At 36.7% G+C, this 24,147-nt stretch overlaps 1 protein-coding gene across 1 annotated transcript; it reads left to right on the top strand.

Annotated features, from left to right (window-relative positions):
• Positions 1 to 15,921: 15,921 nt before the first annotated feature.
• Positions 15,922 to 20,390, top strand: LOC107680055 (cadherin-like protein 26; the record flags this gene model as incomplete). The annotated part of the gene is made up of 8 exons (XM_016475816.1): positions 15,922 to 16,011; positions 16,970 to 17,092; positions 17,295 to 17,441; positions 17,523 to 17,646; positions 17,739 to 17,917; positions 19,560 to 19,691; positions 19,863 to 20,085; positions 20,169 to 20,390. Coding segments are annotated over exons 1-8 (1,240 nt in total), but the record flags the coding sequence as incomplete, so codon positions are not given.
• Between the last annotated feature and the right edge of the window lie 3,757 nt (positions 20,391 to 24,147).

Here is a 24,147-nt window from a genome sequence, read left to right as displayed (position 1 = left end):
CAGGTGGCGCTTTAATACGTTACTTAAGAACTCAGAGTTTCTGAAGCAATTGAAAGTCAATCTCAGAACGTTTTTAAAAATTAATCGGGAATCAGTATCTTCACCCCAAATACTCTGGGAAACAACCAAATGCTTTATTAGGGGCGAAGCTATCGCATTTGCTTCTTATATGAAGGCGTCCAGAAACTACAGAATTTCACAACTAGAAAAGGAAATTCAAGTATTGGAATCAGATCAAAAGCGTCCGTTTTCTGAGCAAAAACAGGAATCCCTTCTAGCTTTGAAATTTGAGTTAAATAACTTACTGAAATCTAAAGCAGAATTCTCAATACACCGTACAATAGTGACCTACTATAGTCAAAGCGAAAGCTCAAGTAGACTTTTAGCTGTGAAAATAAAGCAGAATGAGTCATTTTCTATCATTAATGCAATCGAAACCACATCAGGACCTGTTACCTACGATGCAGAGGAAATTAATGATACTTTTAGGCTTTTTTATTCCAATCTGTATGAAGCCGAATCGTTTTTTGACCTGACTGTTCTTAAATCGTATCTTTCAAAGCTTAATTTACCCTCTTTGTCCAATGAAGAAACAGAGTTTCTTGATACACCTTCCACTATTATCGAATTAAAAGATGCATTGTATTCAGTGAAAAGAGGTGAATCTCCAGGATTGGATGGTTTTCCTCCAGAGCTATTCCTGGAACTTTGGGACAGTATTGGACCACTTCTCCTAAATTCTATCAATCATGCTCTTCGCATTGGTTCATTTCATCGTGATCAAAACACATCACTTATTTCGGTGTTGCTTAAGAAAGGCAAGTCTCCTCTGAATTGTGGTAGTTATAGGCCGATATCTTTAATTACAACAGAGTTAAAGCTTTTTGCTAAGCTTTTAGTCAAGAGGCTTGAATTATCCGTAAGTAAACTAATTCATTTCGATCAATCTGGGTTTTTAAAAGGGAGACTTGCATCCGATAATGTCAGACGTTTTTTACATATTATTCATGCATCTGAAAGGGATGCGTTACCTGCAGCTGTCTTTACTTTAGATGCGCAAAAGGCCTTTGATAGCGTACGCTGACAGTATCTTTGGATAGTTTTGGGGAATTTTGACTTCGGTAAAATTTTCATATCTATGGTCAAAACACTTTATACTAATCCTCTTGCAGTTGTATTAACGGGTAATATCTTGTCAAAGCCATTTCCTCTGCATCGTGGTACCCGTCAGGGCTGCCCACTTTCCCCCTTACTTTTTGTTCTATCAGTAGAACTGTTAGCACAATTGATTAGACTAGATTCTCTTATATCACCCATAGTTATACAAGGAACACAGCATAAAATTTCTCTTTACACAGATGACATACTATTATATTTCACTAATATACTGTACATGTTTCCTTACCCCAAATAATAAAAGTATTCACCCAGTTTAATCACTTCTCTGGCTATAAAATAAACAGGGACAAATCCCTTCTAGTTCCTTTAAATGCCCCGGCGAAAAGTCTTATATTACCACCTATTCCTCATATTCAATGGCATGACATGACATTTACATATTTGGGTCTAAAAATAACAACTTTGGCTAATATATCACGTACAAACTATGACAAGCTTAAACTTGAAATTTTTGCTGATATGCAGAGGTGGTCTAACCTTAAAATGTCATTACAGGGCAGAATTTCAATAATAAAGATGAATGGTCTTGGTAGGTTGAATTTTCTTTTTTCTATGATTCCATTACCCCCACCTGTAAATTATTTTGAGGAGTTGCAATCTCGGATAACTAATTTTATTTGGGATGGTAAAAAAACACATATTCGTCTGAATACTCTTCAGCGGATGAAATTATCTGGTGGTTTGGCACTACCTTACTTTAAATTGTATTATTGGTCCTTCCAGGTAAAGGCATTCACAAATTGGTGTGAAAAAGACTCTGTTCTTCTCTGGCGCCAGATAGAACAAGAAATTGTAAAACCTCACAGAATTGAAGATCTGTTATTGGCTGGACTTAAACCTAAAACTGCACACTGCGCATATGGCATAATTACAATCTTTTGCAGAACTCTGGCTCATATTTCAAATGAAAGTTGGGCCTCTAGGGGAATTTACATTCTGCAGGATTTGTATGGAGAAAATGGCTTAAAATCATTTCAGGACCTTAGAGAAAGCTACTCTCTTCCTGGATTCTCTTGGTTTCTATACCCTACAACTGAGATCAGCAATCAAAGCTCATAGAGTTCCCTGGGATTCTCCTCTTTGTGCTCACCCGTTGAGCTTGTGGGTTTATTCAGGATCTTCATGCACTGGACTGGTATCTAGAATATATGCACAGTTAATTTCAAAATGTGATAAAGCTCTGGGAGTGATTGAGTCATGGAATCATGACCTTAAGGAGAGGTACATGTAATTGGTTTGGGGGAAGGTATGGAACAATGTGTTCTTTTCATCAAAGAATCCTGCGCACCAGTTGATTCATTTTAAGTTTGTTCAGAAGTTTTATCTTTCCCCATACAGACGTTTTAAAACGAAGCTTGCAGATACCCCGAACTGTACAAAATGTAACTTGAACACGGTTGGCACGTATTTACATATTTTCTGGGATTGCTCAGATGTCTCTAGTCTTTGGTCTCAAGTAGCAGTATTTCTTGAGGACATTTTGGAGTTCCCAATCCCTAAACTACTTACTTTATTTTTATTTAATGATGACTCTTCATTTAACATTTGTACTAATTTGGCTTCTAAGAAAATAATTTTTGCTGGTTTAACAGCTGCAAAAAAAAACTATAATTCATTCTTGTCGTCAATAAAAGAATGGTACAATTACTTTAGAGATATTGTGCTTATAGAAAGATCATTGGCTATCATTCATAAAGCACGAAGTTCAACTTTGGATGTTTGGGATAAAGTTATTGCTGTACTTTTCAAACAACCTGTTTTCCCTTACGATTAGTATACGATCTAAATGGGTCTCAACAACGTTATAAATAATATTGTATTTTCTTTTGTTATATGTATCAGTTTTATTTTCTAGTTTCAAGACTTTGGCAATTGTATATAGTTTGAATATGTTGTTTGTTTTGTATTTTTGAGTGCACACAGATATGTATATTTTTGCTATGTAACAAAGAAATGTGTACAATTTTGTGTTAAGTTTAATAAAATGTTGATCACAAAAAAAAAAACACTTGAACATTTTTTGTTTCAACAAAGCACCTCAGATGTGTGTATCTTCTAAATTATACTGATTGCATTACTGCTCTAACATAACACTTCATTTCAATTTCAACTAACTAGAAATTAACTTCTTTTCTGCTCAGTAGTGATCGTCTCTTACACTTCCACTTGATTTGGGTACATATTTAAGGTAACAATGCAAAACATAATATCATATTATTAATATTAATAATGTGACTAGACCAGGGGTGCCCAAACTCGGTCCTGGAGGGCCGGTGTCCTGCAGAGTTTAGCTCCAACCTCAATTAAACACACCTGAACCAGCTAATCAAGCTCTTATAGGCATACTAGAAACTTACCAGCAGGTGTGTTGAGGCAAGTTGGAGCTAAACTCTGCAGGACACCGGCCCTCCAGGACCGAGTTTGGGCACCCCTGGACTAGACTATATCTGTAGTCAGTATTGATTAAATGGGAGGGTGAAATTCTGCCCATACCCAGAAAGAAATGGTAAAAGCACTGATGTTCATTTACTTAACGATGTGTAGCCTACGATGTTTATTGTTTATTTGGATCCAATTATTGTGAATTGAGTTGAATGGTATTCAGGAACAGAGAATAAATTACTCAACAAATTACTGCAAAATAATAATAATAATAATAATAATATCATGGCTATAATAACTTCATCAACAAACAAAAAAGAGATTACCTTATATAAAATTCGATTAATATGTACATACAGTACCGGTAAAAGGTTTGGACACATTTGGACACATACTATTTTTAATGTTTTTGAAAGAAGTCTCTTCTGCTCATCAAGCCTGAATTTATTTGATCAAAAATACAGAAAAAAAACCCCAGCAAGTATGTGTTAAAGTGATAGTAAAGACTTATTGTTATAAAAGATTTCAAATTTTTTAAAACAACTTTTTGATCATCAAAAAAAATAAATAAATAAATGCAAAAAAAAAAAAAGGTTATAAAATAAATATTGAGCAGCACAACTGTTTCAAACTTTGATAAATCAGCATAGAATGATTTCTGACGGATCTGAAGACTGGAGTAAAGACGCTGAAAATGCAGCTTTGCATCAGAAATAGATTATATTTTAAAGTAAAGTAAAATAGAAAACCATGATTTTAAATTGTAATAATATTTCACAATATTACTGTTCTTTCTGTAATTGTTGATCAAATAAATGCAGGCTTGAAGAGCAGAAGAGACTTCTTTCAAAAACATTACAAATGTGTCCAAACTTTTGACCGGTACTGCATAAGTAAAAATATAAAAAATGTCAAATGAAATGTTGTATAAATAAAAGGTTAGGAATCATATTTGTTTCAAGTGCTTTTTATTTGGGGTGGGGGCCTCCAAATGTCTAGAACCAGCCCTGGTCAGCGTCACAACCACTGCGAAGGACAAAAATCTTTTTAGGTACATTTATGGACTAACAAAAAAGTAAAGATTTACATGGGGGCTTACATGAAGTCTAGACACAATAATTGCTCATATATCATTGTCCACTGTGTGAGACCTGATAATTGTAATCGCTAATCCATCAGTGGGAGTGTTTTGTTTCAGATCCCTTACATTTTCAAAGAAGGTTATGCAAGGTCTGTCTCCTACAAAATGAGTAATTGTAACATGTTAATAAAACAGATTTGAAGAATTTATATTAAGAAATGTTGTAATATGTTGTAATATTTTGGGAAAATAGTAACATGAAAGAAGGAAAAACTGAGCCTTTGTTGTACCGTTTCAATTACAATAGCTTTAATGAGTAAACAGAAGAACAACATGACGGTGTGTGAGTGTGTTACAGGGGTAGGTTTTGTCACTTGCACTTAAGTTGAACTTTAAGCCAGAAGATGAGATTGAGACAAACATCTATTGTCAGTTATATTTAAATTATTTCCAACTGGGATTAAAATAAAGAATCTACAGCATAAAACAGGGAATATGATTTAAAACAAAAACAAAAATAAATAAATAAAAATAAAATAAAATATAAGGGCCAAGGCATGGAAGTTGAGCCACTGGGAAATATTCACATTTCTGATAAAAATATGAACAAAAAATGGATGGTGAATACAAAAAAAAAAATGTGACTTTCAAAATATTTTAAAGCCGCAACATTTAAAAAAAAATATTATTATTATTATTTTAATTGTAAAAATGCATAAGGTTTTCTCTTAGGAATAGGGTTAGGCTTAAGTTAGTCATAGTATTTAGCTGTGTAATGTATTTGCATTTATGCGTGAGTGTGTGTGTCTATTACAGCTTAGTTTTCTCCACTACATTGTTGTATTGTTGGCTGTTGGATGTTGGTGAGATTTTCATGATTGCCATCAACATGTACTTTTCATGATATGCAAGTTTATGTAAAACATGCATGCTATTTAAAATATACACTTGGTTAAAAACAACTGTATTATATGAGGTGGTCATTGACTGTTAAAAAATCAGACTACACTGACCTCTTGTGTTGAACAGGTGACATGACACTTGTGAATGTAACGAAATCACACAGTTCCCTGTCGATACTACACTCGTACTGCGTCTGCTAAGACGCTATGGGGAAAAGCCTTTTTTCTCCTGAACTGAAGCCTTTTTTCAATCACGCAGTGAAACTGCACGGCAATTGGTTCGTGCAGTGTATAAAAAATGAACCAATGGCTCCGCTGCGGAGCTGCACGAGCCTATGACGACAAAGCCTGCCAAAGCCCGCCAGAATGGGCGGGGCATCTGGCTATATAAGCAGGTGTTCGCCACTGGATTCTCAGATTTCTTCTCCTTCAGCGATGACTTTACGCTCTACGCTGCTCCCGAAGCCTGCTCACCGTTGACACGCCTCGCAGCTGGATTGAGACCTCTCTGCTCGGCTGTTCCGCTCTCTTCGCGCCTCAGCATCGCAGCAGCTCCGGTCCTGTTCCCCTGCCACCATCCGGCGATTCTGAAAGAGCTTATTTCTAGCAGGTAAGCCCTAAAAGAGCAAATTCTAGCGATGTTGTTGCAAATGTGTGGCTCATGCAGGGAATCTTGCACGATGCAGAAGAGCAGTGAGTGAGTCACCTGTCTGGGCAGCCCCCACGCAGAGACTGCTAGCTTACTGAGACGGAGTCTCGCTCTTCTACACTCGTGGACCGCCTTCATTGAAGGCAGCCCCGCTCTCCCGTTTCTCCTCTCTCAGCGAGTCTCGGAGAGGGAAACAGTGGAGTCAGGGAAATAAGCAACAGGGTCTGACCGATCTCATGCCGGCATTGTACCTGCGTGCTCTCTCTCCCCGCTGCGCTCTGATCTGCCGCAGAAGGGCAGTGAGCACTCACTCAGAGCATGAGTCTCGCTCTTCTCCACTCGCGGACCGCCTTCACTGAAGGCAGCCCCGCTCTCCCGTTACTCCTCTCTCAGCAAGCCTCGGAGAGAGAAACAGCTGAAGGCAGCCCCGCTCTCCCGTTCCTCCTCTCTCAGCAAGCCTCGGAGAGAGAAACAGCGAAGCCTGGGAACCAAACAACCAGGTCTGAGCGATCTCACGCCGACACAGAGCCTGCGTACTCGCTCTCCCCGCTGCGCTTCGATCCGTGTCTTACACGTGAAGATCGAGCGGCTCTATCCTCCTAAGTAGATCGGAGCAGAACGCTGCCACTGGCAGCTTCGAATTTCTCTGTGTGTGTCACTATGGCTGCGCTCACAGAGATGGGCTGCTTTTACCACGAAAGCAGTCTGCCCCTGTTCATTCTCGGAAGGTGGCCCGCCTCCGCGCTCTTATGTTTCTCTCCTCCCAGTTACCTCGGAGAAAGCAACGGCGAGCTCGCGGGTTGAGCGATCAGGCTTGAGCAATTTCATGCCGGCACACATGCGTGCTTGATCTGCCAGTGTATGTTAACACATGAGGATCAGCGCCCCTCGTTACACCGAGCAGCTTCATCCTCCTAGGCAGATCGAAGCAAAATTGTGGGCCAATTGGTGGGCAGAAACAGCGCGGTTATCCGCTTCTTGAGGGGAGCCAGGAGGCTGAATCCGCCTCATCCCCTAACCATCCCAATCCGCCTCATCCCCTAACCACCCCTTCATGGGATCTGCCCACTGTGCTGAGGGCCCTGAAGGGCCCGCCTTTTGAGCCGCTACAGTCTACCAACATTCGGTCACTGTCGCTGAAGACTGCTCTGCTTCTGACACGAGCATCAGTAAAGCGAATAGGGGACCTGCAGGCGCTCTCCATTAGCCCTGCCTGCCTGGAATTCGGGCCTAACGACTCCAAGGTCATCCTGAAACCAAGGCATGGTTACGTATCAAAGGTGCTCTCCACTCCATTCAGGGCACAGGTCATTATGCTCTCTGTGCTTCCTCCCTCTGAAGAGGACAGAGAGTTATCGCTGCTCTGCCCCGTCAGAGCTCTGAGAATTTACATTGAGCGTTCCGCTCCTTATAGATGGTCGGAACAACTCTTTGTCATCTTCGGTAACCGCACCAAAGGGCATCCGGTCACGAAGCAAAGACTCTCTAGATGGATAGTAGACTCCATCACGCTAGCGTACTCTTCCTTGGGCCTTCAATGTCCCATCGGAGTACGGGCCCATTCTACCAGAGGCATCGCCTCGTCTTGGGCGTGGTCCAGCGGTGTGTCCATTGCGGATATTTGTGAGACGGCCGGCTGGGCCTCGCCGTCCACATTTGCAAGGTTTTTCAACCTGGAAGTCCCGGCCTTGCAGGCCAGGATCCTCTCTGCTTGAAGAGACACGTGCTGTGTTACGCAAACAGATCTGACAGAGAGCCCTTGACCATATCACGCTCAAGCTCTCTGGCATTAGATCACCTGTCAGCTCTCGACTCCTGGGTGCCGAAGTTGCAGGAGTACTCTGGAACGATTAACCAGGCCGGGTGTGACCTCAAGAACCTCAGCCTGTCTTAGACTTCGGTTGTTGTTAACTTCTCTATGAGCATTGTTGCTTATGGAAGTTATGATACTTATAGTCGTTCCTCTACCTTAGCACGCCGTGGTTGTACTGTATTCCCATAGCGTCTTAGCAGACACAGTACGAGTGTAGTATCGACAGGGAACGTACTCGGTTACTAACGTATCCTCAGTTCCCTGAGATACAGGAATGAGTACTGCATTGCTAGCCGTGCTATGTAGCCGCACAACTCAGTTGCACTCAGCGGGTGTTGCATGCATCAGTCCAAAAGCACTTAATTAAAATGCGCCCATCCATAAAAAAAAGTGTCTCTGTCTCTGAACAAAGGCCTTCTGTAGCGAATCGATGCGTTTTTGTAAGAAAAATATCCATATTCAAAACGTAATAATCACTTTAATCTCGCTTGCGCTCACTGTTGTACACTGGAAGCAGCTCTGGGCGGATGACGTATGAGTTCAGCACTGCGCATGCGCCGGTGAGTCTCCTGAAAACCAACGTTTGTTAACAGGAGCAAAGGAAGCAAAGATTCCTTACTTCAGCAAAGGAAAACTAGTCTCCTCTTGACTTTATCGAAATCCTCCGACATTCTTCTTTACAAATCCTCGTTTTGTGCTTCTAATTAGTGACCGTTGTTTTGTTTTGATCTCTCCGCTGCGCTTCTGTGTTCATCACTTCTGAGCGGCGCATGCGCAACACTGACCTCATACGACATCCTCCCGGAGCTGCTTCTGTGTACAACAGTGAGCGCAAGCTACATTAAAGTGATTATTACGCTTTGAATATGGATATTATCGAAATCCTCTGACATTCTTCTTTACAAATCCTCGTTTTGTACTTCTAATTAGTGACCGTTGTTTTGTTTTGACCTCTCCACTGTGCTTCCGCGTTCGTCACTTCTGAGTGGCGCATGCGCAAAGCCGACCTCATACATCATTGCCCCAGAACTGCTTCTGTTTACAACAGTGGGCGCAAGCTAGATTAAAGTGATTATTACGCTTTGAATATTAATATAACTCCGACTGGATTCGTCTGAGAGAAGAAAGTCATACACCTAGGATGACTTGAGGGTGAGTAATTTATGGGCTAATTTTCATTTTTGGGTGAACTAACCCTTTAAAACTGAATAAAATGTGCTGTATTAAGAAATGCTCTCATCTGAAATAAAGGAAGATGTCATGTAAACTAGTCCTTGTGTTGTGTATTTTACAAAGTTGATGATTACTTTAATAGCTTTTTAAGATTTGAGTCAAAATTATGTGTTAATCCTTTATTAATTACTAATAGGTTCCTTAAATCTTCACTTTAGAATACTGTTTTAGGTTCTAAGTAATTCCAGGTAAATTATCTAATAATTATTTATTAATTGCTAATGGGTTCCCTATATTTTCACTTTCGAATACTGTTTCAGGTTCTAAGTAATTCTTGCAGAATTATCTAATAATTCTTTATTAATTACTAATGGGTTCCCTGTATTTTCGGTAACACTAAAATAGGGAACACTTATTCACTATTAACTATGACTTTTCCTTCAATAACTTCCTAATTTGCTGCTTATTAACAGTTAGTAAGGTAGTTGTTAAGTTTAGGTATTGGGTAGGATTAGGGATGTAGAATAAGGTCATGTAGAATAAGGCATTAATATGTGTTTAATTACTACTAATAAATGGCTAATATTCTAGTAATATGCATGCTAATAAGCAACTAGTTAAGAGACCCTAAAATGAAGTGTTACCGTATTTTCACTTTCCCTCAGTCGTTGCCTTACATACAGGAATTTACTTAATGGTAGTGTGATATATGTTGAGGAGGCACACATACATATATAAAATATAAAAGAAAAAGAAAAAAATAAAAACTAATAAGTTGGCTATCGCAAGGCACTAGAGTGGGGGTGGGGTTCCTTTCTGAAGCTGATTTCTTACAGAACACACTCACAAAACAATTATTCACCACACAGGTAAAAACTTCTATAAAATTTATTGTATTTATTAATATTGCATTTTCATACTACTACTACTGTTAATAACATTTATAAGAAAGGACCACAACTCAGTGTAATTGTGCATGACTTTTCATTAGTAGTTACTTAGTTAGTTTTCTTGAACCTTAACCAGTAGATAATTAATAGTAGCTCTTCAGGAGGTATGACAGAATTCATTAGTTATTGATTAGCAAACTGTTACTTAACACAATCATAAAATTCTATTACATACTGATTAGTTAACACATCTTCCTTAGTAGTTAACAGTAGTGACTTATGTGTTAATGAAGAATTACCTATTAGTTCTTCAGTAATTGCTTATTGTTATGCAGTAAGTAAGAAACAGTATTCTAAAGTGTTACCGAAAAATGTTTTGAGTTGTTACTGAATTAAAGTTAAACCATCTATTTAGATACATTTGTGGACTAACACAGAAGTTTAGACTTCCATGGCATGCAGCCTAGACACACTAATTGCTCATAACATGTTTCAGTCTCATTGTCCACTGTGTGAGACCTGATAATTGTAATCGCTAATCCATCAGTGGGAGTGTTTTGTTTCAGATCCCTTACATTTTCACAGAAGGTTACAGAAGGTCTGTCTCCTACAATATGAGTCATTGTAAGATGATAATAAAACTGATTTAAAGAATTGATGTTGAGAAATGTTCCATTGCTACATTCTACCTTAATACCACAGGGTATGATGTAATATTTTGGGAAAATAGTAACAGTATGAAAGAAGGAAAAACTGAGCCTATGTTGTACTGTTTCAATTACAACAGCTTTAATGAGTAAACAGAAGAACAACATGACTGTGTGTGAATGTGTTACAGGGTTTTGTCACTTGCACTTAAGTTGAACTTTAGGTCAGAAGAAGAGATTGAGACAAACATCTATTGTCAGTTATATTTAAATTATGTATGTTGCCTATTAGCTGCGATAACAATAAATCATTTGCATCCTAAAACATGGAATATTACTGATAAAAAAAATAAAATAAAATAAATAGCATGGATGTTGAGCCACTGGGGAATATCTACTATTAATGTTTCTGATGAAAATATGTACAAAAAATTATATGGAGAATACTGAAAAAAATACAATATTCCAGTCCAGAATGGCAATAATTTAAATGTATTCATACAATAAATTATTTATTTATTTATAAATGTATCATTTTTTTGTAAAATAAAACAGCATAAAGTTTTATTTTACAAGGGATAATGTGGGTTAGGGTTAGGGTTAAGTTATAGTATTTATAGCTGTATATAAAACAGTAGCCCATATAATATATTTGCATTTGTGTGTGTGTGTGTGTGTGTGTGTGTGTGTGTGTTACATCTCTGTTTTCTCCGCTATATTGGTGTATTGTTGGCTGTTGAATGTTGAATGTTGGTGAGATTTCCATGATTGCTCTCAAGATGTGCTTTTCATGATATTCAAGTTACATGTAAAACATGCATGCTATTTAAAATACACACTTGGTCAAAAACAACTGTATTACACATTACAAATAGGTATACATGATATGAGGTGGTCAAAAATCGGGCTACTCTGCCCTCTTGTGTTGAACAGGTGACATGACACTTGTGAATGTGACGAAATCAGAACGTTCATCATTTGGAGATAAGAAATCTGAGTGGCTCCTGTTAAAGAACAACACCGCCTGTCTAACAGCAAATGGAAATCAGTTATAAAAAAAGTGACGTGACATGTGGCCAAGTATGGTGACCCATACTCGGAATTAGTGCTCTGCATTTATCCCATCCAAAGTGCACACACACACAGCAGTGAAGACACACAAACCGTGAACACACACCCGGAGCAGTGGGCAGCCATTTATGCTGCGGCGCCCGGGGAGCGGTTGGGGGTTCGGTGCCTTGCTCAAGGGCACCTCAGTCGTGGTATTGAAGGTGGGAGAGAGCGCTGTACATTCATTCCCCCCACCTACAATCCCTGCCGGTACGAGACTCGAAACCACAACCTTTGGGTTACGAGTCCGACTCTCTAACCATTAGGCCACGACTTCCCCATTATCAGTTTATAATTACTGTTATAATTACTGATTTACAATATACTTGTAAATGTCTGACATTCATATTTACTGTAAGTTGAACCATGCCAGGTATTGAATAATAAGATTGGCAATAAGATTAAGCATAGAGAATGTTTGCATATATGTTGTTTAAATAAACTATATAAATTAGATATTGTTCACATAAATGGTCTTACTGTACATTACCATACAAAATTCATAATATAAATATTTGTAATAAATGTGTATATATACTAATTTTACCATGGATATTTCATATATGTCCTAAGACTGTATAAAATCGTATGTAAGCTTACAGAATATTTGCATATATGTTGTGTAAAAAAAAATTTTTCTTTTACGTGTGTATAAATATGTCACGAATTGGCCAGGCTCAGAACTCTCTGAGTGCTCTCTCCCTCACCCGAATACAAACCAGCCATACCTGCACTTTGTTCAATTCACTCATCAGCAGACATGTCCAGTCTCGTTCATTTGAAGTGGACTGCTACCCTGATTTCCAGGGACAAACTTCAGCGATTCTCTCCAGCATGGCCTAAAAATCAGCATTATAGAAGAGATACACCTGTGGTTTAGTATATTAAACAGCATGTTGACAACAATAAGACTGAAATTCTGAAATTCAATCCACAGGGGCCATTAAAAACATTTAAACATGAATTGTACTTAATTTAATGTGACACTTACACATGTACAGAATGGCATCATACATATTCAGTCACATAGAATAAGTAAACAACTGTAAACTTAACAACTATTGTGTACAGCAAATACCATGTCAAAAATGTTTTACTTGCCTACCAAAAAAGGTAGATCAAAGAATTCTGACTTGAATTACATGAATTATTACAATTAATCAAGTAATGAAGAACAATTACAATTAATGTAAATGAGCAAGAAGGAAACAGTTTTATTTATCTTTGTTAATAAAAGGCACGTGAAAAATGCTGACCTATTTTCAAGTTAACTAGTTAAACATTATGAAAAGAAACTCCATGTCTTAAAGGGGTCATATGATGCGATTAAAATTTGTCCTTTTTCTTTGAAGTGTTACAAGCTCTTGGTGCATAAAGAAGATCTGTAAAGTTGCAAAGACTAAAGTCTCAAATCCAAAGAGATTTTATAAACTTTTATAACTTTATAAAAGTTAAGAGTCAACCACGCCTACCTAAAATGGCTCGTTCTAACACGCCCCCACATATCTACGTCACGATGTGGGAAGATTTGCATAAAGCCGTCCAAATGTTCACACAAAGAAAGAAGGCGTAACTTTTATTCTCGCTGTAGTATTGTTGTTGCTGCTGCCATGTCGGGGTCGTCACATTTGGTTGCAGCAAGCCCTCCGGACACTCCATCGTCGAATCCGCCGGCCGCGCCGTTCTCAAGTCGCTCACTCTAGCCTCTGTTTGGGTTTTGCTACAGAATAAAATAATAATAATAATTCTGACTTTTTTCTCAGAATTCTGAGTTTACTTTTTTTTTTTGGTTTCCACTAGAGAATAAAAAATAAAAACGTTTTATTTCACAATTCAGAGTTTATATCTCACAATTCTAAGATTATATCTTGCAATTCTAACGTTTTTCTGAATTGTGATAAAAAAAAAAAAAGTCAGAAATTGTGAGATATAAACTCAGAATTGCGAGAGAAAACGTACTTCACAGTAAAACTTAAGTCCCTCTGCTCAGCTGGAATCATAGACTGTTTCTGGCCTGCCATTCCCTGCATAAATTTGCTAACAGTCATTTTCTTATGTAGCTTCACCTGCCTCTTAAAAAAAAATGATTAGAAATGGGGGCTGTGTGAATGTTTCTTTGTGGAACAGAAGGGTCTCAAAAGTATTCTAGTCCATCTCTTTGAGAGACAGATAAGAATTCTGAGTCTTGGTCACATAAATTCTCACTATTAACTAACTATTAACTATGATTTTTGCCTCAATAAACTCCTAAGTTGCTGCTTATTAAAAGTTAGTAAGGTAGTTGTTAAGTTTAGGTATGGGGTAGAGATCAAGGGATCTCAAATGTAGTCATGCAGAATAAGGCATTAATATGTGCTTCATAAGTACTAATAAACAGCCAATATTCTAGTAATAGGCATGCTAGTTAATAGTGAGAATTGGTCCTTAAAATAAAGCGTTACTTTAGTTTTTCATCCCGTGGCAAAAACAAGCTTCCATATATTTTTTGTACATTGACTAGATTCACAAAACAATGTTTATGGCAGAGAGACATGAGGCAAGGGAAGCATGACACTAACATCAGGAAACAATTACAAAATAAAAGACATGGACATGAACAGGAAACAAAAACAAAACCTAAACCCCACATTACATTATGTTACCAGTGTATATGTTTACTAATTACTACTTTGGTCTGTTTGTCTATAAATAGCCCAGCCAAGTTATAATAGTCTCTTCCATTTTACCTTACACGATATGAATAGCAATCGTCATTGCCAAACTTATGTAATGTTATAACATTACATTTTCAACAAGTCAAAACAACAGCGGAATGTAAGCTACTTGTCTGCTCATGAGACATGTTTCTTCTTTCTTTCTTTGTTGATTGATTGATTAATTTTATTTTTTTTTTTTTTTGAGTGCCTTGAGGTATCAGATTTTCACTAGAGAGCAAAATGTTACAGAATTACACTGCTACACCTGGTATTAAATCCCATAAATCCCATCTTCCCTATTTAAATAATCTAGTTAACCAAAAAGCAAAGTTGGTTTGGTCTAGCAAAATGTTTTTGGTATGACCTATGCATATTTATTTTGCACAATTAAAGACAACAATTAAGACCCAACCCTTCTGTAACATTGAAAGTGTACTCTATAGGTGAAAAGTCAAAGTCTTTTCAAAAAGTCGAAATCATCTTCGAAGACATCTTCTGATCATCTGATCATCTCCTTTGACTATTGTAAATGCCCTTTTCCTTTCACCAAAGGCCTCTGATCTGACACTATATTTAGAAAACTATAGCTGATCACAAATGGCCAAATGCTGGTGTTATCTTAGTTGCATGCTGTTGTTTGACTTAACAGAGAAAAAAAACATTTGAATTTGTTTTCCGTTGGCCACAATTCAAATGAAATCCTCAATGCAGATCACAGAATAATATGATTTTAAAACTAACTTTGGAAATACTGATACCTGCTTACCATAAAACATGAAAATCAGCAGTCAATAGAGCTGCATTAAACACATTACATAATATGGAGAGGCCTACTGCATATGCTTTCATGGCTTATTTACAGTACGTCTGTTTTACAAACCTTTACTGAGAGTATAGCTTTTATGCAGTATGTTGTGTTTAGTCAGTAATGGGAAGTGGGGTTTGTTTGCTTGGAAGGATATAAATGGATTCATAAAATATCTGACCTGTAAAAGTTACGCTGTAGGGAAACACAAGCTGAACTCATTCCATAGAATACAACAATAAACACACTCCCGACCGATTAAACACTGTTATCTACACCAAACAGAAGGCCTGTCTTTTTAAATCTATGTACAATGTAAGTTCATGCATATGTAATTCATTCATTTTTTTTATTTTCAATTTCATTGAAACCAGAACCTGTTTTAGAAGCCTGTCATACTACTTGTTTTCTGTTCTGTTTAAGAATGTCTGGACTCTTGCCAGAATCCTTCATGCATCCTTCCTTAGAAAGCTCATGAGACAATAGGGTGCTAATAGCTGTTAAAAATTAATCGGATTCATTGGGTTTCCAGAGAAATGTTGTCAAATCATCCTCCTTTGGCTATTTAAAGAAGCAACAGCCAGCTTGCTTCACATGAGCTTCAAAGCAAACCTAAAGCAAGATAAAACCAAGATCTTCTCGCTGCTTAAAATGAAGACTGTTGTGATTGTTTTCCTTGTTGCAGTAAGTAACAAAAATGATTTTATTTATTTATTTTGATCAGTTTCATAATTTTTGTTGCACATTATTTTAAGGTGTCCTTTTTACAGTGTAATTATACAATTACAAGAACTGAGCGATATTAATCAACGCCATGCACTTTCTTAGTGTTAGTGTTTGGTTTAGGGTTAGTTGCTTGTAAGTAATTAATGCAGAATTTACTGTTATTATACTGCAATAAGTACTTGTAACGTGTAACAGGGACACTGTAAAATAAAGTGTTACAAAAACATTTTACTCATTTTGTAAAAACAAATATTGTTTATTAAAATAACTAATTCTGGCTAGTTTAATAATGTTCAGAGTTTTTTGTGCTATATTCCACATGAATTATTGGATATTTACAGTATTTTTGTCATTAAACATAATGACATTCAGGCAAGATTAAGTGTGCAGATCATTTTTAAAAACTGGAAATGACTAGTGACAGATATCCGATGAATGTTGAATTTATATTAAGCACAATGGAATGCAAAATGTACCTGTCGGAAAGTAAATGTTTGCAAATAATTCATATTAAAATACTGTAAAAACAATCTTGTTATTGGTAACAAGTTGCATAGGTTGCATTTTTTATTTTGGGGGCCAATTCTCATGACTTTTGCCTCAATAAATTCCTAATTTCCTGCTTATTAATAGTTAGTAAGGTAGTTGTTAAGTGTAGGATTAAGGGATCTAAAATATGGTTATGCAGAATAAGGCATTATTTTTTGTGCTTCATAAGTACTAATAAACAGCCAATATGCTATATGCATGCTAATAAACAAGTAGTTAATAGTTAGAATGGGTCCTTAAAATAAAGTGTTACCATTGCATTGTATCCTCCAGAACATGATAGCTAACAGGTAAGAACTTGAAATGAACTAAATTTATTATTGAGTTTTTAACTGATCAATGTTTTGTCTAATATTGTCTTTTCCAGAATGTCTGTATTCAGTGTGCAACCCCATCAAAATTACACATACGCAAAAAGCGAGCCTGGGTTGTGGATTCCCTGTCCATGGAAGAGGAGCACACTGGTCCTTTCCCATATAAACTGGGAGATGTAGGTTATACTGAAACCTTTCTATAGTAATCAGCCACTTTATAGCAGAATATCAACTGATTAAACTAAAATCAAAGTTTTTAAAACATGGATAGCTTAGGTTCTTGAAAACAAGAAAGCAATATAATTGTTTATATGAGCACAGAATTCTGAGTTGTTCTCAATCAAATGAATCATTTTGAATGTTTCCATCCTTTCTTAGTTAAATATTGAAAAGAAAGTTATTGAAGAATTCTCCATTCATGGACAGGGCATCAACAAGGACCCCAAAGGGGTTCTCTCTGTTGACAGCAACGGATCAGATTACGCTCATGGAAAAGTTGACTATGAGGAGTACAAGAGACTGAGAGTAAGTCCTACAATAAGCAGCGACTAAGTTAAATGAGTATTTTTATTAGTTAATACTGAATGTTATTTTATTGACTTGCAGATCACACTTTCTAAAAAAAACACAATAGTTGCTGTGGATATTGATATTCTGGATGTTAACGATCACGCTCCTGTTTTTAATCGGGACGTGTATGAAATCACAGTAGATGAATCAACACCACAAGGTACCGTCCCGACTCTCATATACAAAACCTGTTGGTTTCCAGGTGAAAGAGCAACATTTGACCTGATCCTCTTTGTATTGTTTTACCCAAAGGTAAGCCTCTGGTCACAGTGCTGGCAACCGACAAAGACCAGCCTGGCACAGCAAACTCACAGTTTACTTTGAGAATCGCCTCAGTGTCTCCCTCTACCTCCAGACCTCAGTTCTTCATGCAGCAAAAAAAAGGAGAGCCGACAGGAACCATATATTTAAAGGGATCCCTTGATTATGAGGTAACATATACACAGTTTTTCCATCCTGAAGTCATTTTGTCAATGTTATGCTGCAGATATAATGTATTATTTAACATTATAATTCCTGCAAATATTCAACATCCATTCATGCATCCATTGACAAATGAATAGTGTTATCAGTATTGAATATGGAGCAATAACATGATGTTCATTTGTGTTGTCTGGGTGGGTCTATTAATGTATTAAAAAACATTCACACAATTAGAATACATCTTGGGCATTGTAACGGGGCGAATGAGATGTGAGGTTTGCGGATCCATATGCAAGGCTTTTATTTAGAGGCGTGGTCATGAAACAGGCAAGGGTCAGACAACAACACTGGTACAACACAGGCAAGACAAAAGAGTATTCCTAGGGCAAGCGTGGGTCTTCGATCGGCAAACGTAAGCCAGAGGGCGAGGCAAACAGGTAATCCAAAACATGCAATAATCCAGGCAAGGTACAAACATAGTCCAAACGACAAGACGAGCGAATTCTAAGACAGGCAGATAATCAGGTAACAGGTAATCGCAAGACAAATCTAGACTAGACTAGAAACTATGAACTAGAAACTAGGGCAGAAGGCTCCGTAATGTAGCTATCACTGGGAAAACGACAAGCGCTAAACAATGCTCAGCGATTAGAGAAGGATTGAGTGGTTGTTATATAGTGTGTGTGTGATTGGCTGCAGGTGAGTCCAATCAGTGCAATGGAGCATGGAAAATGTAGTCCAGGGTGACGTGCAACAGTTTGTGTGGTGTGAGAGTCAATGTAATCAGAAGGCGACCTCTGGTGGCGAGCAGACGGAAGACCACGGAGCGGATTTGTGACAAGCGTGTTGTTAATTTCAATATTAGAATTTGTTTTGATTTTAAGATTTGAAAGATCACTTTGATTTTTTGTCAGTCAAAAATGTAAAAGTGATTACTGTCCTAGTGTCATAATGAAGAAAAAAAAAAGCCATATTTTATAAAAAAAAAAAAGAATAAAACTATTGAAAAGGAAAAAAAAACGAATTAGGTAGTTTGTTCTTTTTTTTTACAAAACTGCTTTACTGGTAATTGATATTTGAAAAACATCATCAAAAATGTATTTTTATTGTAGAAAAGATCTACAATAAAATAAAAGGCCTCTACAGACCATTGTAATCGCGTGTTAAGGTCAATAAAAGTAATATTTATGAATATTTTACCTTAAAATATATTAAAAGCCCCTTTTAAAAATGATGATGTGTACACTTATTCAAGGTAAATATATTATTACTTTTTTATGTAATGGTTATACCACATGACATTATTAGAGTTATTAAATTTAAATGTTTCTTGAAAATGAATGCAGAAAATACATTTCCAAGAACTTGACAGATGCCCCCCAATTTTACATTTTATCTTTTACTGTTTTTAACAGAATGTATTAGACAATCTTAACATTTTTGGTAAATCAGGTACACTATCCAGTCAAACGTTTGCACTCATCTCATTCTGTGTTAAAACTATTTACCACATTTTACAATAAATCCCAATCTCATTTTGTATTCGATTGAATTAGGAGTTTGCATTCATGCTAGCTGTTTAGATCAAAAGGTCAAAGATCATCTGACACAGATATAGTATTCAACTTCGCTGTGCCTTTTTCAACGCAGGAGACCCAAAAATACACTATTCTGGTTGAAGCAAAGGATCATGGGGAGAAGATGCAGCTCTCCAGCACAAGCACAGTGATACTGCGTCTCATCGGCAAACACAACCATCCACCAGATCTCACTGAGAGAACAGTAAGTAAACAAAGTGTAAACCTGTTTCTGTCTTCAGAGCTTTCAGATGTTGCTATTTCAGTCGAGTTATGCTGGTTGAATTGTTTTTGATGATGGTTATATATACAATAGACTACCACTGAGGAAAGTCCAGATCCACATTAATGTCCTTTCCAATCACCGTTTATTCAGAAAGATGCCGGTGACCCCTCAGTATTCAAGAAGATGATGAAACAAGTGGGTGTAATGGAGAGAAAGGAGACTGGACCGATGCTGGACGCCAACAAACTGGCCATGTGTCTGTCTGAGGAGACGGCTGACGTTACAGCTTTCAATCCAGACCTGTACAGCCCGCCTTTACACTTTGAGCTGACTGGAGACGTCCAAGGGAAATGGAGGCTTCAGTCTAACTATGGTAATAGAAAAAATCATCTTGTTTTACATTGTAATAGCAACCAAATGTACCTGTTTCCTCTGTAATTTCCGTTTTCCTCGCAGGTACATCTGTGAGACTGATCAAAGAGAGCGCTGTACCTGCAGGAGATCATGAAGTCGCCCTTAAGATCTCTGACAGCCGGGGCCAGCATTCAGCCCAGACCCTCTCGCTTCATGTGTGTGACTGTGATGTTTCTGCAGACTGCACTGTGCTCAGAAACCCAGCAATAAAGCTGAACGTCACTGCCATCGCTGCCATAATCATCAGCATCCTGGTGCTGCCGGGTAAGAGAACGACTTCAGCTCAAGCACAATCCTGGGTTTCACATTCACTTTGAGGAGTCGGCAGAAATGTTTGTTTGGTTCATCCAAATATTCAAATTCTGCATTATATTAAACTGAGACTGAAGGATGCATTTTAATATCAGGAACATTAAATAAACTGCAAATTATATATGAATCAGTTCACACTACTATCCAAAAGTTTGGGTCAGTACGATTATTATTATTATTTTTAAGAAATCGATACTTTTATTCAGCAAGGATTAATCAAAAATATTCAATTGTAAAGACATTTATTTTGTTACAAAAGATTTATATTTCAAATAAATGCTGTTTGTTTGTTTGTTCATTAAAAAAATCCTGAAAAAAAACAACACGTATTTAACAAAAATATTAATCAGCACAACTGTTTTCAACAGAAATCAGAAATGTTTTTTGATTATCAAATCAGCATATCAGAATGATTTCTGAAGGATCATGTGACACTAAAGACTGGAGTAATGATGCTGAAAATTCAGCTTTACATCACATTTTAAACTATATTCACATGGAAAACGGTTCTTTTAAATAATAATATTTCACAACATTACTGTTTTAACTGTATTAGTATATTTTACTGTAATGTATTTGATCAAATCAATGCATCCTTGGTGAGATTAAGAGACATCTTACTGACCTCAAACTTTTGAACGATAGCGTATGTGCCTGGAGTTGTGAATCTAATAATCTTGTGTGTGTGATTTAAAACAAAAAGGCATCCTGTTGATGGCGTGACAGATCAGAATAAAGAAATCTACAAAGGACCACATGCCTTTAGTGGAGGGACCTCTTAATCCTGACATCAAAGAAATGCGTTGAACTTGGTTGCATGGTAAGCATTATTTTGCAGTTTTATTCATTAGAATCATCTAGCACCAATTTCAGCTATTTTAACATTATTTGTTATCAGTGTTGGGGGTAACGCATTAGAAGTAACGCGAGTTACGTAATCAGATTACTTTTTTCAAGTAACTAGTAAAGTAGTGCATTACTTTGTAATTTACAAGAGAATATCTGAGTTACTTTTTCAAGTAAGTAACACCAGTTACTTTTTTTTCCCATTTATTGATTGAAAGCTCTCCTGTCCCCTTGTTGAGATAAATCAGGAGTAAGATGTTACTGTAGTTCTATGTGAACATGCATTAATTCATCTCAAACACTCACTCACAAAAAAAAAAAAAAATCAGATTTAGTTTTCCTCAAAATTAATAAAAACAGTTAAAAGCAACTCAGAATATGACTCAAAGCTGCAATAAATAAATATGTTAAATAATACAAATATCCTTTATGTATTTAATCCCATTTTATTAACCAATTTGCTGCTGACCTTCAGTGATCCAATTCAACCATACTAATAAGCAAAAATTGCACAAGATAAACTAACATTTCTTCTTCTTTTTTTATTGCTGAAGTGTGTTGAACTTTCTTCTTCTGTGTATACTGTACAGACGTTAATTTATATTTCCTTCAGCCTGAGGCTTTTGGTGTGAAAGGGCTTTTACGTTTGCCAAAAATAGAACTTTTTATATTAAAAGCAAACAAGCAAGCCCAGCCCAGATTTAAAAAGTAACGCAAAAGTAACGTAACGCATTACTTTCAATAAAAAGTAACTACGTACCGTAATTAGTTACTTTTTTACGAAGTTACGCGATATTGTAATGCATTACTTTTAAAAGTAACTTTCCCCAACACTGTTTGTTATCAAAATAACCTTTAAATATGATATGACAACACGATGATTCAATTTCTGATGATGTAAACTAAAGGGTCTGTTAAAAAGCTAGATCTAAATCCAATCACAATTTCTGCTGCAAATTATGCAACTCTTTAAACCCAGAGACCGATGGTCAGACTAATGTCCTCTATTATCCAGACAGCAGCTTTACTTCAGATGAGCTCCTCGAGCCAGAGCTGGAACTCTAATGCTGCCAGACGTCAGTGTGTCACTGTGTGGAGGAAATATGAAGGACATCAAAACATGAATCTGATGAATGCACTCTATGTCCGACTGCTTGCTTTTACATTGTGAATTAAAAGGAAGGGCTGCTTTGGTTGTTTTAAATGTATGATCATACAACGACTTTAGGAATAGATTGATGATTAATTCTGCTTTAAGTGCATGGTGTGAATGAATATGTAAGTGTCATGTGATTATATCAGCTTATGCCAATGTGAAATCATGTGCTCAGACTGGGTAGGTGATACTGTATAGAGTTATTCTTACACTGATATATTTATAGTTTTTATATGAAGGAATTTCTTTTTATAAGTGAGAGATTTAATTTATGTAATGTATTTATTGTTGTCAAATAAAAGGAAATAAAACGAATCTGTTGCTGATGATTTGAAAAACAATTATCTGTTATTAATTACAATCTATGTGGCCTAGATTGTATACTTACTGGCCTTTGAACTTCCTGGAAGCGGATGTTTTCCTTGATTTCCACATGATGGTCCTATAAAGAAAGAACAATAATGTTCTCAGTCTTTTAAGTGCACAAGTTGATAATGAGAATCATATCACCAGACCATCACCCACCCAATATCACATTCACATAACTCCAAAAACAATCCTTCTGAGGATCCTTCTGGCAAAGTAGGCAGAAAACCATGGTATGGACTGTTCAAATTCTGTCAGCAGGGGGAAAAAATACTATTTAACACAACAAGATAACACTGCTGCTTTAACCTAATTGTGAGGAATGTGTAAGACACATGGCTGCTGTAATTTGGTTAGCATTACATGCATGTCTGTCTAGTACTTAGGCTTGTTTAAGATGCCTTTTTCGCAGGGTTGTTAAACTAGTGAGATTATTGAAATCATATAAAAAGTTTCTTCATAGTTGTTTCTTCAACTTTGAGCATTTTAGCCCTGTGGACTTTTTTTGGACTGAGTTTAAGCTTTTTTTGTCATTTAACCATGTGTGTAGGCCTATATGAAGAAGCTAAAATGTGTTTCTCAACAGGTCTGGTGCTTATTTTACAGAAGACTATTTAGAATTTTTTTTTTAATTCGGATCTATAATAGAATGTATTTAACACAATTATCACCTTCAATTTGATTTTCTCATTATTATACCAAATCTGTGTTTCTTAATGTCCTCTCACTACATCTAAAACAGTGTGTCCACAGAGAAGGGTTCAAGCATTCATATGCAATAAAATGGATAAAAATGTTTTTTTTTAATGATGAAAAAGAGCTTGTTTTATCAAAAGCAACAATTAATAATATCTCCTATCAAAGCAAGGTTGTTTTTTAATGACACATGCATGTTTCATACGATTTTAAAGTTTCCCCCTACGTCAACACCGTCAGACATTTATTAAAATGTAATAAAATCAGGGAATATCAGGGGCAGCTGTCACTCTAAAGGGGACCCCCTTGCCACAGTTCACCTCTGCAGAGTACAGCAGTGTCAGACAGGCTCTGCTAAGTTTTAGTTTTAGAATATTTTAAATCCTAATGTTAATATTTCCTGTGTCACAGCCATGATATGTCAACACCATCTTCCAATTTCTGAGGAAATTATTTGAAATATTTAGATAATTGTATTCTCCTGAAGCAGGTTCCATTAGCATCTAGCATCAACAGAAAAAAATAAAATGGCTACTACATGAACTCCATTGGTTTTGTGAAAGAAATGCCAAATTTGTCAACACCGTCAGATGTCACCACCATAAGATTTTGTGTTCCAATGATATATCAAAATACTTAAATGTG

Source organism: Sinocyclocheilus anshuiensis, unplaced genomic scaffold, assembly GCF_001515605.1.
Source record: "Sinocyclocheilus anshuiensis isolate Anshui unplaced genomic scaffold, SAMN03320099.WGS_v1.1 scaffold1137, whole genome shotgun sequence".
Lineage (NCBI taxonomy): Eukaryota > Metazoa > Chordata > Actinopteri > Cypriniformes > Cyprinidae > Sinocyclocheilus > Sinocyclocheilus anshuiensis.
Note: the sequence above shows the minus strand (reverse complement) of the source record. Positions and strands in the feature narration are given on the sequence as shown.